This window comes from Protopterus annectens, chromosome 10.part0, assembly GCF_019279795.1.
Source record: "Protopterus annectens isolate FY-2018-M chromosome 10.part0, PAN1.0, whole genome shotgun sequence".
Lineage (NCBI taxonomy): Eukaryota > Metazoa > Chordata > Ceratodontiformes > Protopteridae > Protopterus > Protopterus annectens.
The window spans coordinates 517,483,771-517,502,503 of record NC_056744.1 but is presented as its reverse complement, the minus strand read 5'-3'; the positions used below and the strand labels follow the sequence as shown (position 1 = coordinate 517,502,503).

The following is an 18,733-nucleotide window of genomic DNA, read 5'->3' as shown; positions in this document are numbered from 1 at the left end:
TATATATTTTTTCAAGGCATGCTGTAGAGCTAAAGCCTTTTAGAGATTTATTTTTTCTTCAAATTGTGCACAATGATTTTTTTCCATTTTTTTTGTCTTTTACTGTGCATTTCATTTCATCCAGGACACACAGATGGTATACTTTTCAGCAATAATTACAACCATTATGATTAGTACTCTTTATGTTACACTGAAAGATTTATAAACTCATATATTTTCTGGATGATCTTTTAAGTTTTTCATTGAGTGGAGTCATCTGGGTATAATGCAGTTTTGCTCCGCATAAACTACATGAGTAATTTCTTGGAAATTTGCATTTATTTCCTTTAAGCCTATATTATGTGAAACCACAGTTCAACATAATTTGAATGTGCAATGAATGGCAAATCCTTTTCTTGAAGTATTTGCTATTTATCTATTTATTAATTCATTTATTTAGTACTTGTCACGTGCCCATAGTCTACTACCAGTTATAAATCTGTCTCCTCCTTATTGTTGACTGTGGACTAATCATTTATAGCTGTGACCTCAAATCATGACTATCCAAAATCTCCATCTCACTTAAAGGAAAAGTGTACCCAGAAATTCAAATTTTGTTTTTCATTGTATCCTAATGTTTTGTGCAGTACAAATACATCTGCCTTACTCCTAGTGGATACCCTTTTCTAAGTTTTCATACCCCAAAAGTACATGCTGAAATTATTTTGTTCAACAATCTAAGTTTGCCTCCCTGACACAATTTCATAGGGACACATGGTAGACACATGTTACACTGTGGTGTATGTAGTTTCAGTACTCCAATGAATATCATTCTGAGTAGTATGATTATTTTTTTTTTTTATCTTTTGATATAATTGTACTGTATGCAGAAAGCATGTCCATTTGTTTTGTAATGCTTTCCTTTGATTTTTGTGAGTGGACATGTCTTATGTAGTATTTTAAGGTATGTTTGACCTGTAAGATTGAAAAAGTAGTTTATTTTATGTTTTGCTTGGACTCAGAACTGTACTGCCAAGACACAGTTTCTAGTAGAGGAGTGAAGATAGATATCTGTGACTACAGATTTACAATTTTTGCACATCATTCTTGTCTGCTTTACTTGCAGTTCAGCTTCCACCCACTTAAAGATGTGCACAAGAAGTAATCATGTTTTCTCAACAAAGTGTCCTTTAGAAAAGTACCTTCAATAGTTCATAATTTCTCAAACTGACAAAAATTATCCCGGCATTGGTTGAAACTTCATTCTCACTTAGTTTATTACTGTAACTTTTCAGCCAAGGTTCCATCATTGATGAATGCTATCACAGCCCACCTCATACATCTTAGATAATTTTGGTTCAAAAGTAGACTTTAATGCTTAGATGTTCTTCCATTTTTCTTCTCATACTAACCCATCAGATATTTTACTCATCTTTGTAATGATAACATCATGCATCTTATTTCATGGCTTATACATTCATTCTGTTTCGTAATTACCATAGTGTTTAGCCAACTGTGTAACTGAAAACAGTCTACCTTTGCAAGATCAGAGCTCATATTCAGTTGTGCAAACAGGAAGGAAGCAGTGATTTTAACATAAAAATGTGATCAATCTCATTAGGCAAGGTGATAAAACAGACGACAATAACAAAGCGACAATAATATATTGGCAACATTCTAAGTACATCCTGAGCAAAATGTTAGAATTACTTATCATAAATAAAGCATAAAAAGTGAATATTATAGAAATAAAAAAAAACTTGGGGAATCTAAGAGGAGCCCTATAAATCAAAATAAATAAATGAAATAAAACAGAATGTACATATAGCATAACATTCTAAGATGGCATCGAGACTGTTATTGTTTGTAGAGTGCTTATAAGTCCCAGGCAAATCCCTTTTAAGTTATAAAGAAGCAGTAACAGGAAGTACAGTTTTTACCAAACTAACAGAATAGAATTGTCTGAATACATGAAGAGCCAAGGAGAGTGTAGTTGCTCTTTTCAAATGAAAATACATAGATGTGGAAACCACAGCATGGATAACAGGAACAAAGATCAAGTTCCTAGCTTTTTTATGTCCATTACATTTTGGTCAAATAATATGGGGTATTTCCTACTAGCACTATAAATAATTTTGAAGGTAAATTTACCTTGTGCATACTTAGAAAATAATTTACACTTGTAGGTGCCATGCAAGTCTTTTATGGTACTAGACTACTTTATCAAAGAAAATAAACAAAACTTAAACATAATATAAGTGAAACAAGTGGAAAATATAGTACGCGCAAATGGCATAATGCTATGTAAATAAGTCCAAAATGTCTTAATCAAAACAGCCCTTACATGTGACTTAGATGTCCCTAGGTATGAGGATAGTGGTTTTATAGACACCAGTTGTAACAGAAGAGATATCTATTTTTTTATTCGTAAGAGACAAACAAAAACTGCAGCATTTCTGATTAGGTGGTTTGTCCAGAAATCAGTTTATCTATCCAGTAGGTCTCTAATCTGAATGTTTCTGTGCATATTCTCATATTGTACTATAGCACTGGGGGGCCTCATTAGGAAGCCATTTGGGAAGAATAATATGATGCGTCAGCTGATACATTGCAATACCACCTGATTGTATGATGTAAAGATATTAACTATACTAAGACTTATAAATGCCCTAGGGCAGATAGCCTAGTATGAACCTATGAACCTATAAGAGGGATCTAGAGAAGAATTCGGAATGGGCTGTGCACATACACATACACACCCTCCAGGAGTCCTGGGTAGATTATATGTAAGGGGGTACCTTTGAATGTGTTGGATAGAGGTTTAGAACAAAATGCATTTGAGCAGCATGGAGTGGGTACATTATGCAGCCTATGAGAAGATATTAATAGACTCTTTAGTCATAATAGAGGTAGCACCTATGTTTCATGATGTAGACAAATACCTCTTCCTGGCTTGCAGAGTTAGCAGGGCTCATCAGAGGAACGTTATGGTTTTGTAGTTAAATGAATCCTCTGAGGATATACTGTAGCACACAGCTAATTAAGGATATAACACAGGTATACTAGAAGACAAGGTGTCCCCAGAAAGAAAACTATAAAGTTTATATAAGACAGGAATAAAACTGTGCAAATGTATTTCTAAAGAAGTATTGTTGGAAAAATAAATTAGATTATACAAATTAACTTCTAAAGAAATTGTTTGAATCAGTGCTATTTAGATGACAGCTGTGGTAAATCCTAGTAGTTCTCTATTAAAGAAAACTATTGTGCAGCCCTACAACGATCAGTTGAAGGAAAACTAGAGTAATTAGAGCAAGTATTTATCATTGTAGTTCAAGAAATGAAATGTAATTCATTCTAGCTTTCTCCTTGTGGGTTCAACTGTACCTCCACCTAGTAGGCATCTCTGCAGTAGGGAAAACAGTCTATAAGAGAACCATGTACCGGATGATGTGGAAGAGGTTCTAGCCATAGCAGCTACATAAAATGGAGTGATAAATCTGGTTTCCAAAGATACGAAGGACATGTTTGCATTGATTTTTAGAGTTAATATTTCTCAATAGGGGATGGTTGTGTTCTTCAAGCTGTAGAAAATGAAATTTTTCTAAAGACAGTATTATATAAATGGATTACATCTGGATATGCAAAATGAAATAAACCAAGATTAAATGAAGATTTAATAAAATAGTTATAATCTTAATGTCATTTGAAATTAAATGTGTATAAAAATACCTTGTACATGAGGATAAACTGGATTCATTGTAGGGGCCCACAGTCCACGATGAAAAGTTTTTATCTAAAGGTGAGTAGTTCAAATTAAACACAGTGTAAATGAAGCAATAAAAACTACTTTCTGTCTGAAAGCTGTTTTTTCTGAAAACTGAAACTGTTAAAATGTCAATTGTCAATTAATGTGCAACTAGGAACTGTGGATTTGCACTCACACACACACACACACACACACACACACACACACACACACACACACACACACACACACACACACACTGTGAACTGCTTTTGAATGGAAAGTATTTGATGCAAAGTTTTTATTGTTTTTTCTCACATTTTAATCATATGATCCTAAATGCCAATGCATTTATGTGCTTTTTTTGGTTTTGGTATTCAAATTAATGTTTAGATGCATCTTCTACTGGTTAACTTTTTGCATAACGCCCTGATGCATGAAACCCTTTCCATTTAATAGTTTATGCTGTGTACTCTTCTAACATAATGTGTTCTCTTTGCAGTGGGAGGATTCCATATAAGGATATGTACAAAATTGTGCGAGCAATTTCTCCTCCTCTGGGTTTGGGGAAGAACTGCCCCTACAGAGCCTCATGCAAGGTTTGGCTCCTAGTAACTATGATGGCAGGAAATAGCAGCTGGCTGCTGCTTTGGGCAAGGAATGACCGAATTGCTTGGTGTCTAATGTTTTAAAGAGACCATGATACTATTATACTTAAGTAAGAAAGCAAGTATAATTGTGTGCAAATGTTGCATTATAAAAAAAAGATGTTTCACTTTAATGCAACTGTCTTTAAAAAGTGAACAACATGAATAGTAAATGTGAACTTGTGCAGACACTCTGCTATGTGTAATATAAATGACTGACCTCTAAACCAATTGATTGCTGATGCACAGAATCATAATTGTGCTGATGAATTTCTGTCTTATTTATCGAGCCCATGAAGAGTAGTTGCTCAAGCATTCATTCCTGATCCTGCTGTTGCATTTGGAGCTAATCTTTGGGGGGAGAGGGTATGGGAAGTTTTTGTTAGAAAGTTTCCGTTGTATCAGTCATTGTGTTATACAGAGGTACACACTAAAGGTAAATTTCTGACAAAGGACGAAAGTGTCTGCACTAAAATGCAACTGATGCTGCAAGAAATTGAAAACCAAATCCATATGTGTTCAAAGGTAGATGTTTTATCTCTTAACTCAGTACATATACTGCTTCGGATGTATAAGGTTGCATGGGGAGAGTTCCCTTTATCTGAAGCATGGTTGTATACTACTGGCTTGGACAATATGCCTCAGTGGGCACTAGAAAGCAACCCGGTCATTTCTGATGGTGATGGCATCTTAGCATTGCTTCTATGCAAGTGCATTTCTATTGCATAGAAACTAAGAATATGTTCTCTTTTTTTCCTCTACCCATGTGCAGTATTTTGCATTTAACCAGCTTTCTGTTTTCTTTTCATTTTGTGTTGTTGTCTGTCTTCTGTTGTATTCTTTTCCTCCTGGAATGTTGCTGCATTATTCCTCCTTACCCTCGTCCCCTCTTCATCCTCCTTATCTTAAAATGTGGGCAGTGGCCGTATCCATTATACTGACATGTATGAGATGCTGACACACATGTCTCCACCACTAGGCCTTGGGAAGAGATGTCCTTCCAAAGTGGCATACAAGGTAGATTATCCATTGATTGCATACAGTTATGACTTTTACTGTGATGTGTTCAAGTAATCTATAACTTGATAAAAAAATGAACAGCCTATTTATGTTGCAAATGTCTGACTTTGTAGATAAATTTAACAAACCCTCTTTGATTCTGAAACATTTCAAATTTCTGGCACTATGATGTGGTATGCCTATACAGGAATACTAGCCATTTAACTGTGTTACAGGACTATGCAATACTTGTAGCCTGCAAAAGGAAATTCGATTCTCCTGTTATATGTTACATTGCCTTTTATCAAAATTGTCACAGGTATCAGAAGGCAGAACATTTGTAGTTTCTGATCTACTGTATCATCGCTCCTAAGCTAGTGGTACGGAATGTAGCATGACTTTTTGCCAAATAGCATGGGAGGAGCTGCAATCGATGCACACAGAACACAGCTGAAAAGAATCATGGGATTTACAATACTTTAAATGTTGCATGCTTGCTTGCTACTAAACATCATACACAACATTTTCCATGATATTCACCATGCACATCTTTGACTTGTTCAGGTTTAATTCTGCTTTACTTCTCATGCATTATTTGATTTTATGGAACTGTCAGGTATTGACGGTGCAGGAAAATTGAATGCTTCAGATGTCGCTGACCTTTTTCTTGAGAAGAGATGAACACATATTTGCTTATCTGCCACCTGGCCCATTGCAGGTAGTTCTGCTATTTTAGGGATTTCTCTAAGAATGAAGAAGAGCACACAGTTTATATTTGATCAACATATAATTTCACTGCATGCATGTGGTTGGGATTCAGGTTTATCAGCTTCTTTGTGAAGCAATGGAGGCATAAGATCTGGATTTTGACCTACACAAATGAAAGTGAATATTCTTCTGAGCTGCATGTCCTGATTTTTCCATCTTTTGTGCGTGTTACTGACTAGAATGCAGAATGCTGCATTCTTCACAAGAGCTGGAATTACAGAGTAAAAGCAAGTGACAAAGTTGCATTATATAATCATAGCAGCTAGACTCTTGCAGGAAACGGTATTAAGAAAATTAGTAAAAATGTTGAACTATATTTCGTTTCTTATCACATGCCTTTTTTGTGAAATACCAGAAATGTAAATTTAGTCAGTGGAAAGAAAATAATGTGGGCTGTATTGAACCTTTGCATAGTAAGCGGTATTTGTCTTTAATTGTAAATAAAAAATTGGGTTAGTAGCATATAACTGAATAAATATTGACTGAAAAAAAAATCACTGAACTTTATATATCTTGAAAGCACAATACATCAAATGTGTCTAGATTTGATTAGTGTAAACTCAGAAATTTAATGAATTGCTGCAGATAGATTAGTGAAGATACTGCAATAGATTAATGCAAGTTCTGATCTGCAGAACGTAAAATCCTTAAAAATGTTTATGGTAATCTAAGTTAGAATTATAAAAAAAATCTGTAGCTTTGCCTTGCATTTAAATGCTGTAACGCAACATTTGATAGCCTTGACCACTGTACATCTTATTTGCTAGTATTTAACTTAAATTATTTACAGTGATATAAACGTGTGTAAAATTCAGACCTGCAGCTCAAATTGCTGAATGCTTCAAGTAACTTTGAAGTCAAGCAAATGACTGTCACAGTTATTTAAATTATTCGTTAACTGGCAAGGCCCACTGGGAAACAGATAAATATGATCTGATTCAACAAATTGCTTAGAGTCAAATAGTTTCTTCGCCTAGGCTGAAGGAATCAAGTCCAAGATAACAGAAAGAAGGTCATACTCAGCTTAGAGACCTAAACCTCTGAGAGAAAGTGCTAGACATTGCTGCTGCTAACATGTTTATAAATAAGCCATATGAATTATTTGCATTCCCATGCAGAGGGAGCTATGTCCTCATGTTCATTTAACTAAAAGTGCCATATCTAGGTGGAACTTTGTTTACATTAGCAGAATGACAATCATTCCGACTGTGTTCAAAGTAGTGAGACCTCTAAGATACATGCTGTGTGCATTTTCCCTACCTTAAAAATAGTGTATCATCTTTTTTGTTGCTGATGTTATGTTTTAGTTGGGTCTATATCACTTTATTGAAGTTTACTAAAATTGGACAGCTATCCATCAAACCAACATAATTGAATGGCCCTTCCTCGAATGTTCACATCAGCGAACGTCTTTCTAATGGTAAGAAATCACTTGGCCAGCATAACTACCTGCATACACATCACAGTACATCAAACTCACCAAAGTGGGGGGGGGGGGGGCTGCACTACCAGCTCTGAGAAAACACTACAGTGAAGAAACAAGCAAATTTCTGTATGTTGGCCAAGTCCTTCCATGGAAAAAACAAAGTGATAGAGTCCCATTTTAATTTAGTATTTAGCTATTCTTATTTTAACTTGCATCTTTTTTAAGACCCATGGCTGATGTATGTACTTCCTATGCCAGTAACCCATAACAATCGAAAGCATTAGCTGTCCATAGTTCTCTTCCTGTCATTTTTTTCCAGTTTACATGTAGATTTATCACAGTACTGCTAGACATAAAGACACAAAAACATTTGTGGTAGTCAAAAATTAAAAATGTAGACAATTTTGTTTCATTCCCGTCAGCTGACCATCAATTGCCCCACAGCGACTCTCTACATCTGTTGGGTGTACCAAACTTCCTTTATACCCATGGACTTTCTCTGACCAATGTTTCAGGCTGGTGAGGAGATCTAGTCACCTGATGTGGTGTGATGCCATAATACTGCTAGGAAGTGTTCTTTTGCTAAATTCCCTGTTGTGTACATCTGTGACAGCCCATGCTGTGGTCTCCCTAATCTCCACCAGAATGAATAATGCATCAATGGGTACCTGGTGTGCACCCATCCCACTTTCCACCAGGAAAGGCATGTCAATCCCCCTACCTGCATCATTAAGTACTAAAATCAGTAATCAAAATTGTGTCCATTGGGCAGTAATCTGGACTTTATCCCTCTACACTATCCCCACCACAGCACATGTCATAAAAATAAACATTTAAACATTTAAACTACATTAATTTTGTCACCTGTTACACTATGTTTTTTTTTTTTTTGCCATAAGACGTTCTGAGGCACTACAAGCATCAGCTGTTTCAAAAAAGACATGAAAAATATGTAGTTTCAGTGGATTTCCTCTATAATGCATTTCATAAAAACAAACTGCACTTCCTTTCATCTAAAATTCATTTTGATGAAATTACATTTCATCAAAAATTGTTTACTGACATAGAAGATGATTGGTAGTATGGTTTTAGAACATAGGAAATACAATACAAATTAGCAGCAGTCGGTATTTGTACCATGCTTCTGCATTTGGTTATGTTATGTTGTGCTGCAATCACTAGAAATTTATGTTTATAATTTTATACATTTATAGTTTCATACTAGGCTAACTGCCCTTGTGGGCTATTTTAAGCTTGTCCAATTACTCCATAGGAGGATCAAAGAATGCACCTTGTGTTTATAAGGTGAACACTTTAACCATTGTGTCAACCCCTCAATCCTGTATGCATATATGTGCAACAGCAGTGATTCAGTGTATGAGAAGCATTGTCTTTTCTCAGCAGTTGTGTGACTTTGGAATTAGTTTATGTTTATGTTAGGGGGTGTGGGTTACTTTCCCCCCTGCAAAGAAAAAAACTTTTGGAGATATAGTTAATATGTATGACAGTTTCAATGCAATGTTGTTTCAATAAGAAAGTTTTATTTCTTTTTTTAATTTAACATACTTATATACACAGAAAGGAACAAATTCAACATCCCATATTGTTATACAATGATAGGAATACATTGAATCATCAAGGTAATCTTACACAATTAACACATTAAGAGTCTTAGTATTTCAAGGTTATCCCAAACCCTAGAAATTAGTATGATTTATAGATCCTATTCTGATCACTTCATTTTCAGTTTTTATGTAATATTGCTGTTAAATTTACAAACTCATTGAATGTAGGAACTGAGTTTTAGTTCCAGTTTTTTGTAATAACTTTTCTATCAACTGCCAAGATAGATTAATACATAATACATTTTTATTCATTGTCTTTTATAGATATAGGATGTGGAATATTCATTAGTATTACTAATCTAGTTAAAGAACAATTATCAGACAATAACCCCTTAAAACATACTTATCGCTTTTCAATATAATAATATCTCATTTAATTGTTCAAAGTCCATAAATATGTGTATCCAGTAAGCTTTTACATATTTACTACATCTCCAACAAACTGAAAAAGTCATTTTACTATACTTAGAGATTTTATAGGGAGTAACAAGCATTCTGTATATATATCCCCATACATTCTCCCTTACAGATTTAAACACATTGAAAAATCTACGTTACTTTTCATCACTTTTCATCACTGATGCACTGATCCAGCAATAAAACACTCAAATTTCAGATATGACCCATGAAATGAGTCACCTTAAGTAGTCTTAGTGAATCCAATAAGTGACAACTTGAAAAAGCTTCAAAGTTCAGCTTACAGATTATTTCCAAGTATTTGATATGATTTTATACATAAATAATATGAGATATTGTACATTTACATCTCTGCCATATGTGGGTACATGTAATAGACATCTTCCTTAAAAACAGTTTGTTATTTAAATATATTTGCTGTGTTATTTTCCTACTAGTATTCTACCTTATTCTATATGTCTTGCATTTAAAAAAAACTTCAATCAAAGAGCTATTTAATCAGCTCTCTATTAAAGATTATAATAAGTGTACATGTTTCTTAACTTACCACTACTGCTCATTCATTAATCTTACATATTAAACATTCCATTCCTTATGTATTTGCAAATTATTCATAAGGTGTTTATTCTTCTTTTTTTAATTCTAGCATTACAAGAAATCGTGACTATATATAAAATAATTCCTGCTTGCTTAATTTGAATGTGTGCTTTTAGCCATTGTGAGCAGCTGCTCTGATCTAAGCTTGTAATTTGACTAGAGCGAGTAAATATGACAACTCATTGCACACAGCAGCTGCTAATTTCATTTGTAAGTTTCTCATTCCTCTTATTTATTTTAAGCTGCTCTATTCAGCAACAAACATCTAACTTTACTTATTTCAATTATGTCAAATTAATTAGAGTCAATACCTCTCGAGCATAAGCTATTAACATACAAAATGTAACAAATTACCATCTCAGTATAAAACATCACTATAGCTTTTGTATTATCAATTCATCACTTCTAAGAAAAGAAACATAGTATTATTTGAGTAGAGTTCTCACATACTTACTTAGAAAAAAAGAAAGAAAAAGAAAGTTCTTTTCTTTTTTCACAGACGTCAGTAATGAACTTTGACCTAGATTTTTTTCATGACAGGTCGAGGTGGGAAAATCCAGCATTCTGAAAGAAATGGAACTTTCTTTTTTCTCAAGCTTTCTCTAAGTTTAATTTGCTTCATAAATTACATGTGAAAGGAATGTGTTGCACAAGAGCAAAGAAAATAAAATCAGTAGCATTTTAACACTTCTAATTATCATATTACGTAGATCTGACATTCAGTTAACCCAGCAACTCACAAAATAAGCAAAGCTGTACAAATAAAATAAAATTCTTAATTTATAAAGTCTTACAGCTATTAATTGTATTGCTTATAATCCAGTGACATTATTTTACAGGAAGTATTTCAAATTTAGAAATACACTTACAAGTTTAGTTAAATGAAATGTATTAAGTCTTTCAATGGAAATATAGCAATATGGTAAAACTAACTATTTATATTCCTCATCATGGACATGTTTAGCTTAAAATATGAATGCATACTTACATATGTTTTGAAGCTTAAAGTCCAGTACAAACCTTTTACTTAAAGAGCAAATCCATTGTCTCAGAAAACAAAAGTCCTGCAATCAGAGAATGTAATTCACTTGTTTTTAGACTTTTAATTTTAGAAGCAGTTTTCCAGGAATTCAGCTCACCCCGTCTCTTCATGGATACATTGTTCCACTCCATTTATTCAGTTTTATTAAGGATTTTATTGGTTTTAACAAAAGTAGATGCCTTCTCCAGTGACTTAAATATTCTGGTTCCTTCAAAAAGAAAGAATTAGATCTTTGCAGGAAATACCAAAGTGGCTTTAATATTGTTCTTTTTAAGTTCCTTGATAAGTAACAAACAGTGTGTTCTTTTATTCATTACTTTACTGGAATAATCATTGTCAAATCTCACTACATGTTCACCTATTTTAATATGTGGGCTGGATCATGCTGCTTTTAATATTTGGTCTTTTTCTAAGCTAGACATGAACTTAACTATAATTGAATGTGGTGGTGTGTTTTTCTTCTTTAATGGTGCTGTTAGGGATCTATGTGCCCTTTCAATTCCAGAAGATAAAGATTCAGGTAGATTTAATGTTTTATGTAACCATATAGTTAAAAGGTTTATTATATTGTCTCACTAATACAGGTGTACCATACATTCTAATGTTATTTCATCTTAGTCTATTTTCTAAATTATTGGATTTTTCTATGAGACAGTTATTTTGTTTAAAAAAGAAATTCAGCCTCAGGCTTACCTTCAGTTACTCTTCATCATGATCACTTAAAGTTACTTCCATACTACTGAATAGTGTACCATGTTATTTTGTAAGCATTTCTAAAGGTTCAATCTTCTCTCTGGTTTCTTCTTTGACACTTTTGTTATACATCCTGCATACTAGGTATTAGTGACGGTATGTCCTTTTTAACAAAAGAATCCTGAGTACCATTCCTTGAGTGGCTGTTGTCTCTGAATCATGCAACTGAAATTCTGACAGAAAATTTACAGGTTTTGAAGAACATGAAGCTATAAATATTTTATTTTACTATTAGTGAATATAATTAGCTAATTTTAATTTTTTTATTATATTTTCTGTCAGAGAAAAGTTTTTAGTCACAGTGCTTTCAACAGTTCCTGCTCTTTGTTAGTCATCTTGGCCACACCTCCCAAAGAGAATTTTCGATGAAGTGTATCATAGCTTTTTGTGTCAATGAAATGAACATGCAATGAAATTAAGCAGAATCATATGCGTATCTTTATCTATCTCTCTGTCTCTGTATGTATATATATATATGTATATATATATATATATATATATATATATATATATATATATATATATATATATAATTTTGACTAAATTACTTTAGTCTAATTTTAAATGTTAAGCATTACATCAGTGTTTATTTAATCAAATAATGTATTATTTTGACCATCCACATTTAGTGTTGGCACAGTAGTATAAGTCAATTTTGTGATAGATAGATTTACATAGCTATAGTTGCAATGTGGGTTGTTTTGTGAGATTTCACACAATGAGTTATGGGAATTTGCCATTTTCCCTATGCAGTCTCACAATTGAAATATAAAATTATCATGTGGTGTGGTTGGTGCAGGAGGGTTTGGCTCTGTAAGAAACACATGGTTTTATTTGTTTTTCTTTATCTGCTGTCTTTTCATTGTGTTCTTTGGTTTTGATTACATGGTTTTAGATTTATTGAACATAGGCTGAGTGAGTTTAAATGTTTTGACATATGTGTGCACTGTCTCTGTGTGTGTGTCTCTCTCTATACATACATAAATATATCTATATATATCTAGCTATCTGTATATATATATATATATATATATATATATATTTAAATAAATAAATAAATATATATATATATATATATATATATATATATATACACACACACACACACACACACACACACACACACACACACACACACACACACACGTATATATACAAGTTTATGTAATTAGCAGGGGGGGTTGCAGGGTGCGGGGGGGGGCATATACACATGCTAAAAAGATTTATTTTTATTTTTTTTTTCATTTTTTCAATTTTCTGATTCAGAAATGCTGGTTCAGAAATGAATTCCAGTAGTGTACTAATCATTGATCGGCACATCCCAATCATGCCCCATAACAGATTGCACCCATAGTATATACACAATTTGCCCCACTCTAGCTGCATTTCTGAGAATTCTTCACCAACATCATAATTCAAGGCATCTGTTTTCTTCCTGTCATCTTTCTTTTCTATCCAACCTTCACATATATATATGACATCATTGAAAAATATCAAAAATATCATAACATGGACAAGCTGAATCTTTGTACTTATTCATCACTGTACTTAAAGATCTTATCCAGATTCTTCCTGGTCACTCTGCCCAGAGCAATTAGTGATCACACTTCTTGGCTACTTTCACACAGCTACTAATTATTGATCCAAACAGGTTGAAACTTTTTACTATTTCAGTTTCTTCTTCATTTATCACAAATGCACAAACACACGCATGCACACACACCGATATATGTGTCTGTATGCATATATATATATATATATATATATATATATATATATATATATATATATGCATCTGTGAGTGTAATACCCTAAAAATTACTTGATGAGATATGATATGAATGATGTGATGATGTGTAGACCTAGCCAACATATTTCCTTTTGTTTGTACATACTAATATTTTTCACAGTTGTTGATGAAAAGAAATAGGTAATAACAAAAACACAGCAACTCAGCAACAACAGGAGATGGAAAAAGCAAACCGGCCACACCAGGTGCTTAGCATATTTCCAGTTTATTCAAAATGCTTTTGTCTTACTTAGTTTCAGACTTCATCAGAATAAAATCATTAAACAAAACCACACAATATATACCCACATCTCCACCCCTTTCTTAATTAATGCAACATCAGTTTCACCCATCTGTTTAAAATACAAATATTTTTAAACACAACTTCAATGAACTTAAAAAACATAATATGACCATCTATTACAAGCTCACAAAAAATTAATTATTATACATGGTATCATAAAAAATGTGCTGCTTTTAATTTTAAAAAGGAACTTAATGATATCCTATCATTATGTCCAGGCTTTTCATCAGAGTTAAGCCTTATTTGCCATTTTGACTCTTTGAATTCAAGGAATTCATCACTTTGTTTACTCCTAGGTCCTAAGTCTACATGATCCAAGGCACAAAATTTAAAGGCATGTGTTGAGTTCTCTCTGATGTGTCTATATAGGGCATTCTTTACATTATGATGTTTAATATCATAAAGATGTTCGTAGATCCTGGCCCTAAATACTCTCTTCGTTTTACCCACATAATGACTACCACATGCTTGACATACATCACTCCTTTTAAATAACAAAAGTACTTTTTGAGGGGTTTTATAATACTAAAGTTCACAGTATTAATCCTGTCTTGATGAATAATATATTGACAATGTGCACATCTCTGACATTTAAAACAAATTGTATATTGATGAATTCCTTGAATTCAAAGAGTTAAAATGACAAAGCAAGGCTGTGACTTATTGAATGTTTCAGTCGTTGACAATAATAGACAACTGCAAATGCTAGATGGTGAAATTGTTAAAATGAATGACAGCATTAGAAATGATCTCTTATTTGAGCAAAAAAGCAGGGAGTTTAATAATGTTTTTTGAGATGTTGAGAAAGGCTTGAATGATGTTAAGAACAGAAAAGAAAATAAATTAATGAGGGATAAGTTAGAATATGAAAACGGAATGGCATATTCTAACCCCCCCCCCCAAGAGGGCAATATAGGGTAGAAGAATATAGGGTGGAAACCAACATTGGGAATGATATTGAACAAATGGAAAATGACCAAGAAGAGCCTGACCATTTAGGGACCCCCGACCCTTTAAGGAGATGCCAATTAATTTTGAACCAACAAAATGAGAATCCTGGGAACTGGGGCCACAAGCAGTATGTGGCACAGGAACAGCAGAGAGGGAGGGGGAAGAGAGAGGGGGGGCAGAACATCCAGTGCTACAGGTAGTTCTTGACTATGATGAGGAGATTAGAGAGGTTAATCAAGTTACCATTATAAAAAACACTGGTAAAGATTTCAATATTTATAACTTGAGCCAGATTTGTATTAGTACTGAGTGGGATGATTTGTTCAAGAAGGGAATAAATTTTGTCCCAGCAAAAAGGGCCAATACAGTGGAAACAATTCTGCAATTAAAAGCATTTAGTAGGAAGCTGAATCTGGCAATACATTTTCGAAATGGAGACAATAGTAGAAGGCCATTGATTCAACTAAAAAGACCTAGTACTTTCATCCCCCCCAACATCCAATGGTTAATTTGTTTGAGACATTGTATGTTAAAGAAATTAATGACCATAGGTTTAGGTTGGATCGAAATAAGTTTGGGAATCTAACATCTAGTGAAGTAATGCTATTTGAAGAAATATTAGCTAACAAGGACATAAGAATCATGAAACTGAATAAGGTTGAGGGGCTGGTGATAATGGATATTAATGGTTATTATAGTAGGATGTTTGAACTCTCATACAGTGAAACCTATATAGAAGTTTCCCATAATGAACTCAATATTGCTTACAGAAATGTGCATTTAACACTTGAGTTATTGTTAAACAGGCAGATAACCATAGAGGAACACAAATTTTTAGAGACACCATATCCACAGATCACAACGATTTTTGGGAAAAAATTCATAAATTTATCACCAATCTCCCCCCCATGCCCAATTGTGGATGCAAAAGCATCTAAAACATTTAGTATAGCGAAATATGTGGATTTTAAGGTTAAATGTGTTAGAAAATAGGACAACTTTACTGAGAGATTCTTGGGACTTTTTAGGGAAAGTCAGACAAGAAATGCATGATGACAACTTATTAATAGTAACTGTAGACATTTGTGATTTGTTTTCGGTCATCCCACATGAACAAGGGATTGACTGGTTCTGTGACTATCTAGTTAGAAACATAAATATGGACCACAACACTGTTTCAACCTTAAAGGCTTGCATAGAACTTGTGTTAGAAAACAATTTTGTGAGTTTTGAGGGACATCTATTCAAGCAGAGGCAGGGGGTAGCCATGGGTGCATGATGTACCCCTGTCTTTGCTAATATAGTGCTAGTCCAATGGGAATATCTTTTCATCTTTCATTCACCTTTTAAAGACTGTTGGGTGTTGTATGGCCAATTTCTAGATGATGTTTATTTTGCAAAGACAGTGAATATAGATTGAATGAATTTGCCCAATATATTAATGAAACTACACCTTTTTTGAAATTCACTATGTGTACTGACAGAGACGTACTTCATTACTTAGACATCACCATCAAAAAGGAATATAATAAAAGGGCCTTCACATCACACCTTTATAGGAAGCCTATTTATTCTAATTCCTTACTGCACTACAATAGTTGGCACCCTACACATCATAAAAGAGCCTTAGTTAAAGGCCAGTTTGTAAGATTAGCCAGAAAGGTTTCTGTAGTGGATGATTTGCTTCAGGAATGTGAAGTTTTGGAAGGAATGTTAATTAGGAGGGGATACCCAAAGGAGATGTTGGTTAACATAATGTGTGAAATACAGAGGAAAAGGAACAAAGAGGTCTATAATGTGTTGTTGAATAGCAGTACTATTACCCTGCAAGTATCTGGGCTGGGGAACAATGAGAGTTATGGTAGTGCCTTGGTGTTACCCTATAGTATTGATTATTACGACATTTGTGACATTGGTAAAAAATACTGGAGAATATTTAGAACAGGCCTTGAGTTGAGTTATCATCTTTATAAGGAGAAAAAAATGGCTATTGTTTACAAAAAAGAGGCCTTGTTTAAGTGCATGTTGGAGGGGCTAATGGAGGATGTTTTAAATGTGGGAAATGTTTACAATGTCAATATATTATTCATCAAGACAGGATTAATATTATGAACTTTGGTATTATAAAACCCCTAAAAAAGTACTTTTGTTATTCAAAAGGATTGGTGTATGTTGCAGTATGTCAGGCATGTGGTAGTCATTATGTGTGTAAAATGAAGAGACCATTTAGGGCCAGGATCTACCTATATGATATTAAACATCATAATGAAAAGAATGCCCTATATAGACACATCAGAGAGAACCCGACACATGCCTTTAAATTTTTTGCCATAGATCTTATAGATTTAGGACCTAGGGGTGGGCCAAGTGATCAATTCCTTGAATTCAAAGAGTTAAAATGGCAAATAAGGCTTAACTCTGATGAAAAGCCTGGACTTAATGATAGCATATCATTAAGTTCCTTTTAAAATTGAAAGCAGCATATTTTTTATGATATGTATAATAATTAATTTTTTGTGAGCTTGTAAATAGATTGTTGTATTGCTTTCTTAGGTGACGTATCCCAGGGTACCTTGTTGGCTAGGCTTACGTAGGCCCTTGGGCCGATAGCCTAGTACCTACTTATGAACCTATGAACCTATTCGTTTTTTTAAGTTCATTGAAGTTGTGCATAAAAATATTTGTATTTTAAACAGATGGGTAGAACTGATGTATTAATTAAGAAAGGAATGGAGATTTGGGTATATAATTGTGGTTTTGTTTAATGATTTTATTCTGATGAAGTCTGAAACTAAGTAAGACAAAAGCATTTTGAATAAATTGGAAATACGCTACATACCTGGTGTGGCCAGCTTGCTTTTTACATCTCCTGTTGTTGCTGAAAAGAAATAGGGCAACACTGGTGGTTAATTCCCTGATATCCTGGACTTTAGCCAGAAATTTTCATTTTATACTCATAATGTCACATATCTGCCCTCTCAACCTACTATGTATTTAACATGTACACATTTTTCTTGAGTATTGTCATTGTGTGTTTAATAAATGCATGCATAACTGTCAGTTATTATGTGTTACACCTACAACAAACATTATTTGCAAGGTAGTATACCTACATCTGTGTCAGTCAAGTACAGAACTATGTGTTACACTTTCATTTACACAGTTATAGAAGTGTTCTGGCCTCATTCTGAGACATTCAGAAAGAAAATATACTCAGTTACTTGCAGAGAATATGCCTGATTACATCTTTGCAGCCTTACTGATTGATTGTTTTCTGCTCCACAACATTCTAAGCAAGTGGAACCCGTTTTGTTCACCCTCACTCTTCATGTGTTTGCTCTACTGAGGTCCCCATTGCTTCCCTACTCTGTTTCCTATTCCTAGCCACCCCACTTACTCTAAATGTAAACTCTCTATCTCTATCCACCTCAAAGCACAACCAATCCCAGTCTATAACAGCTGCACAAATTAACTGTTTGCAATTGCTACCATGTTGATTTCAATATTCCCTCCTCTTTCCAGCTCTCCCTTCTTTCCTGTATATCATAACATAATACCTGCCCACTTAGCAACACTTCAACACCATATTATTTCCCAATACAACTGACCAACCCTCTTTTTCTATCCCATCCTCAATCTTTAAACATGTTAAAATATCATATTACAACTAACCACCACAATATCAATC

General features: G+C 33.8%; 1 protein-coding gene across 4 annotated transcripts in view; it reads left to right on the top strand.

Moving 5' to 3' along the window:
* Positions 1–18,733, top strand: part of LOC122813204 (voltage-dependent R-type calcium channel subunit alpha-1E-like) — a 4,399,719-nt gene that overhangs the window by 3,956,487 nt on the left and 424,499 nt on the right. For all 4 annotated transcript variants that reach the window (XM_044085387.1, XM_044085385.1, XM_044085384.1 and 1 more), the window contains one exon: positions 5,295–5,391. In XM_044085387.1, coding sequence (XP_043941322.1) covers positions 5,295–5,391 — 97 coding nt within the window. The remainder of the gene's footprint in view (positions 1–5,294; positions 5,392–18,733) is intronic.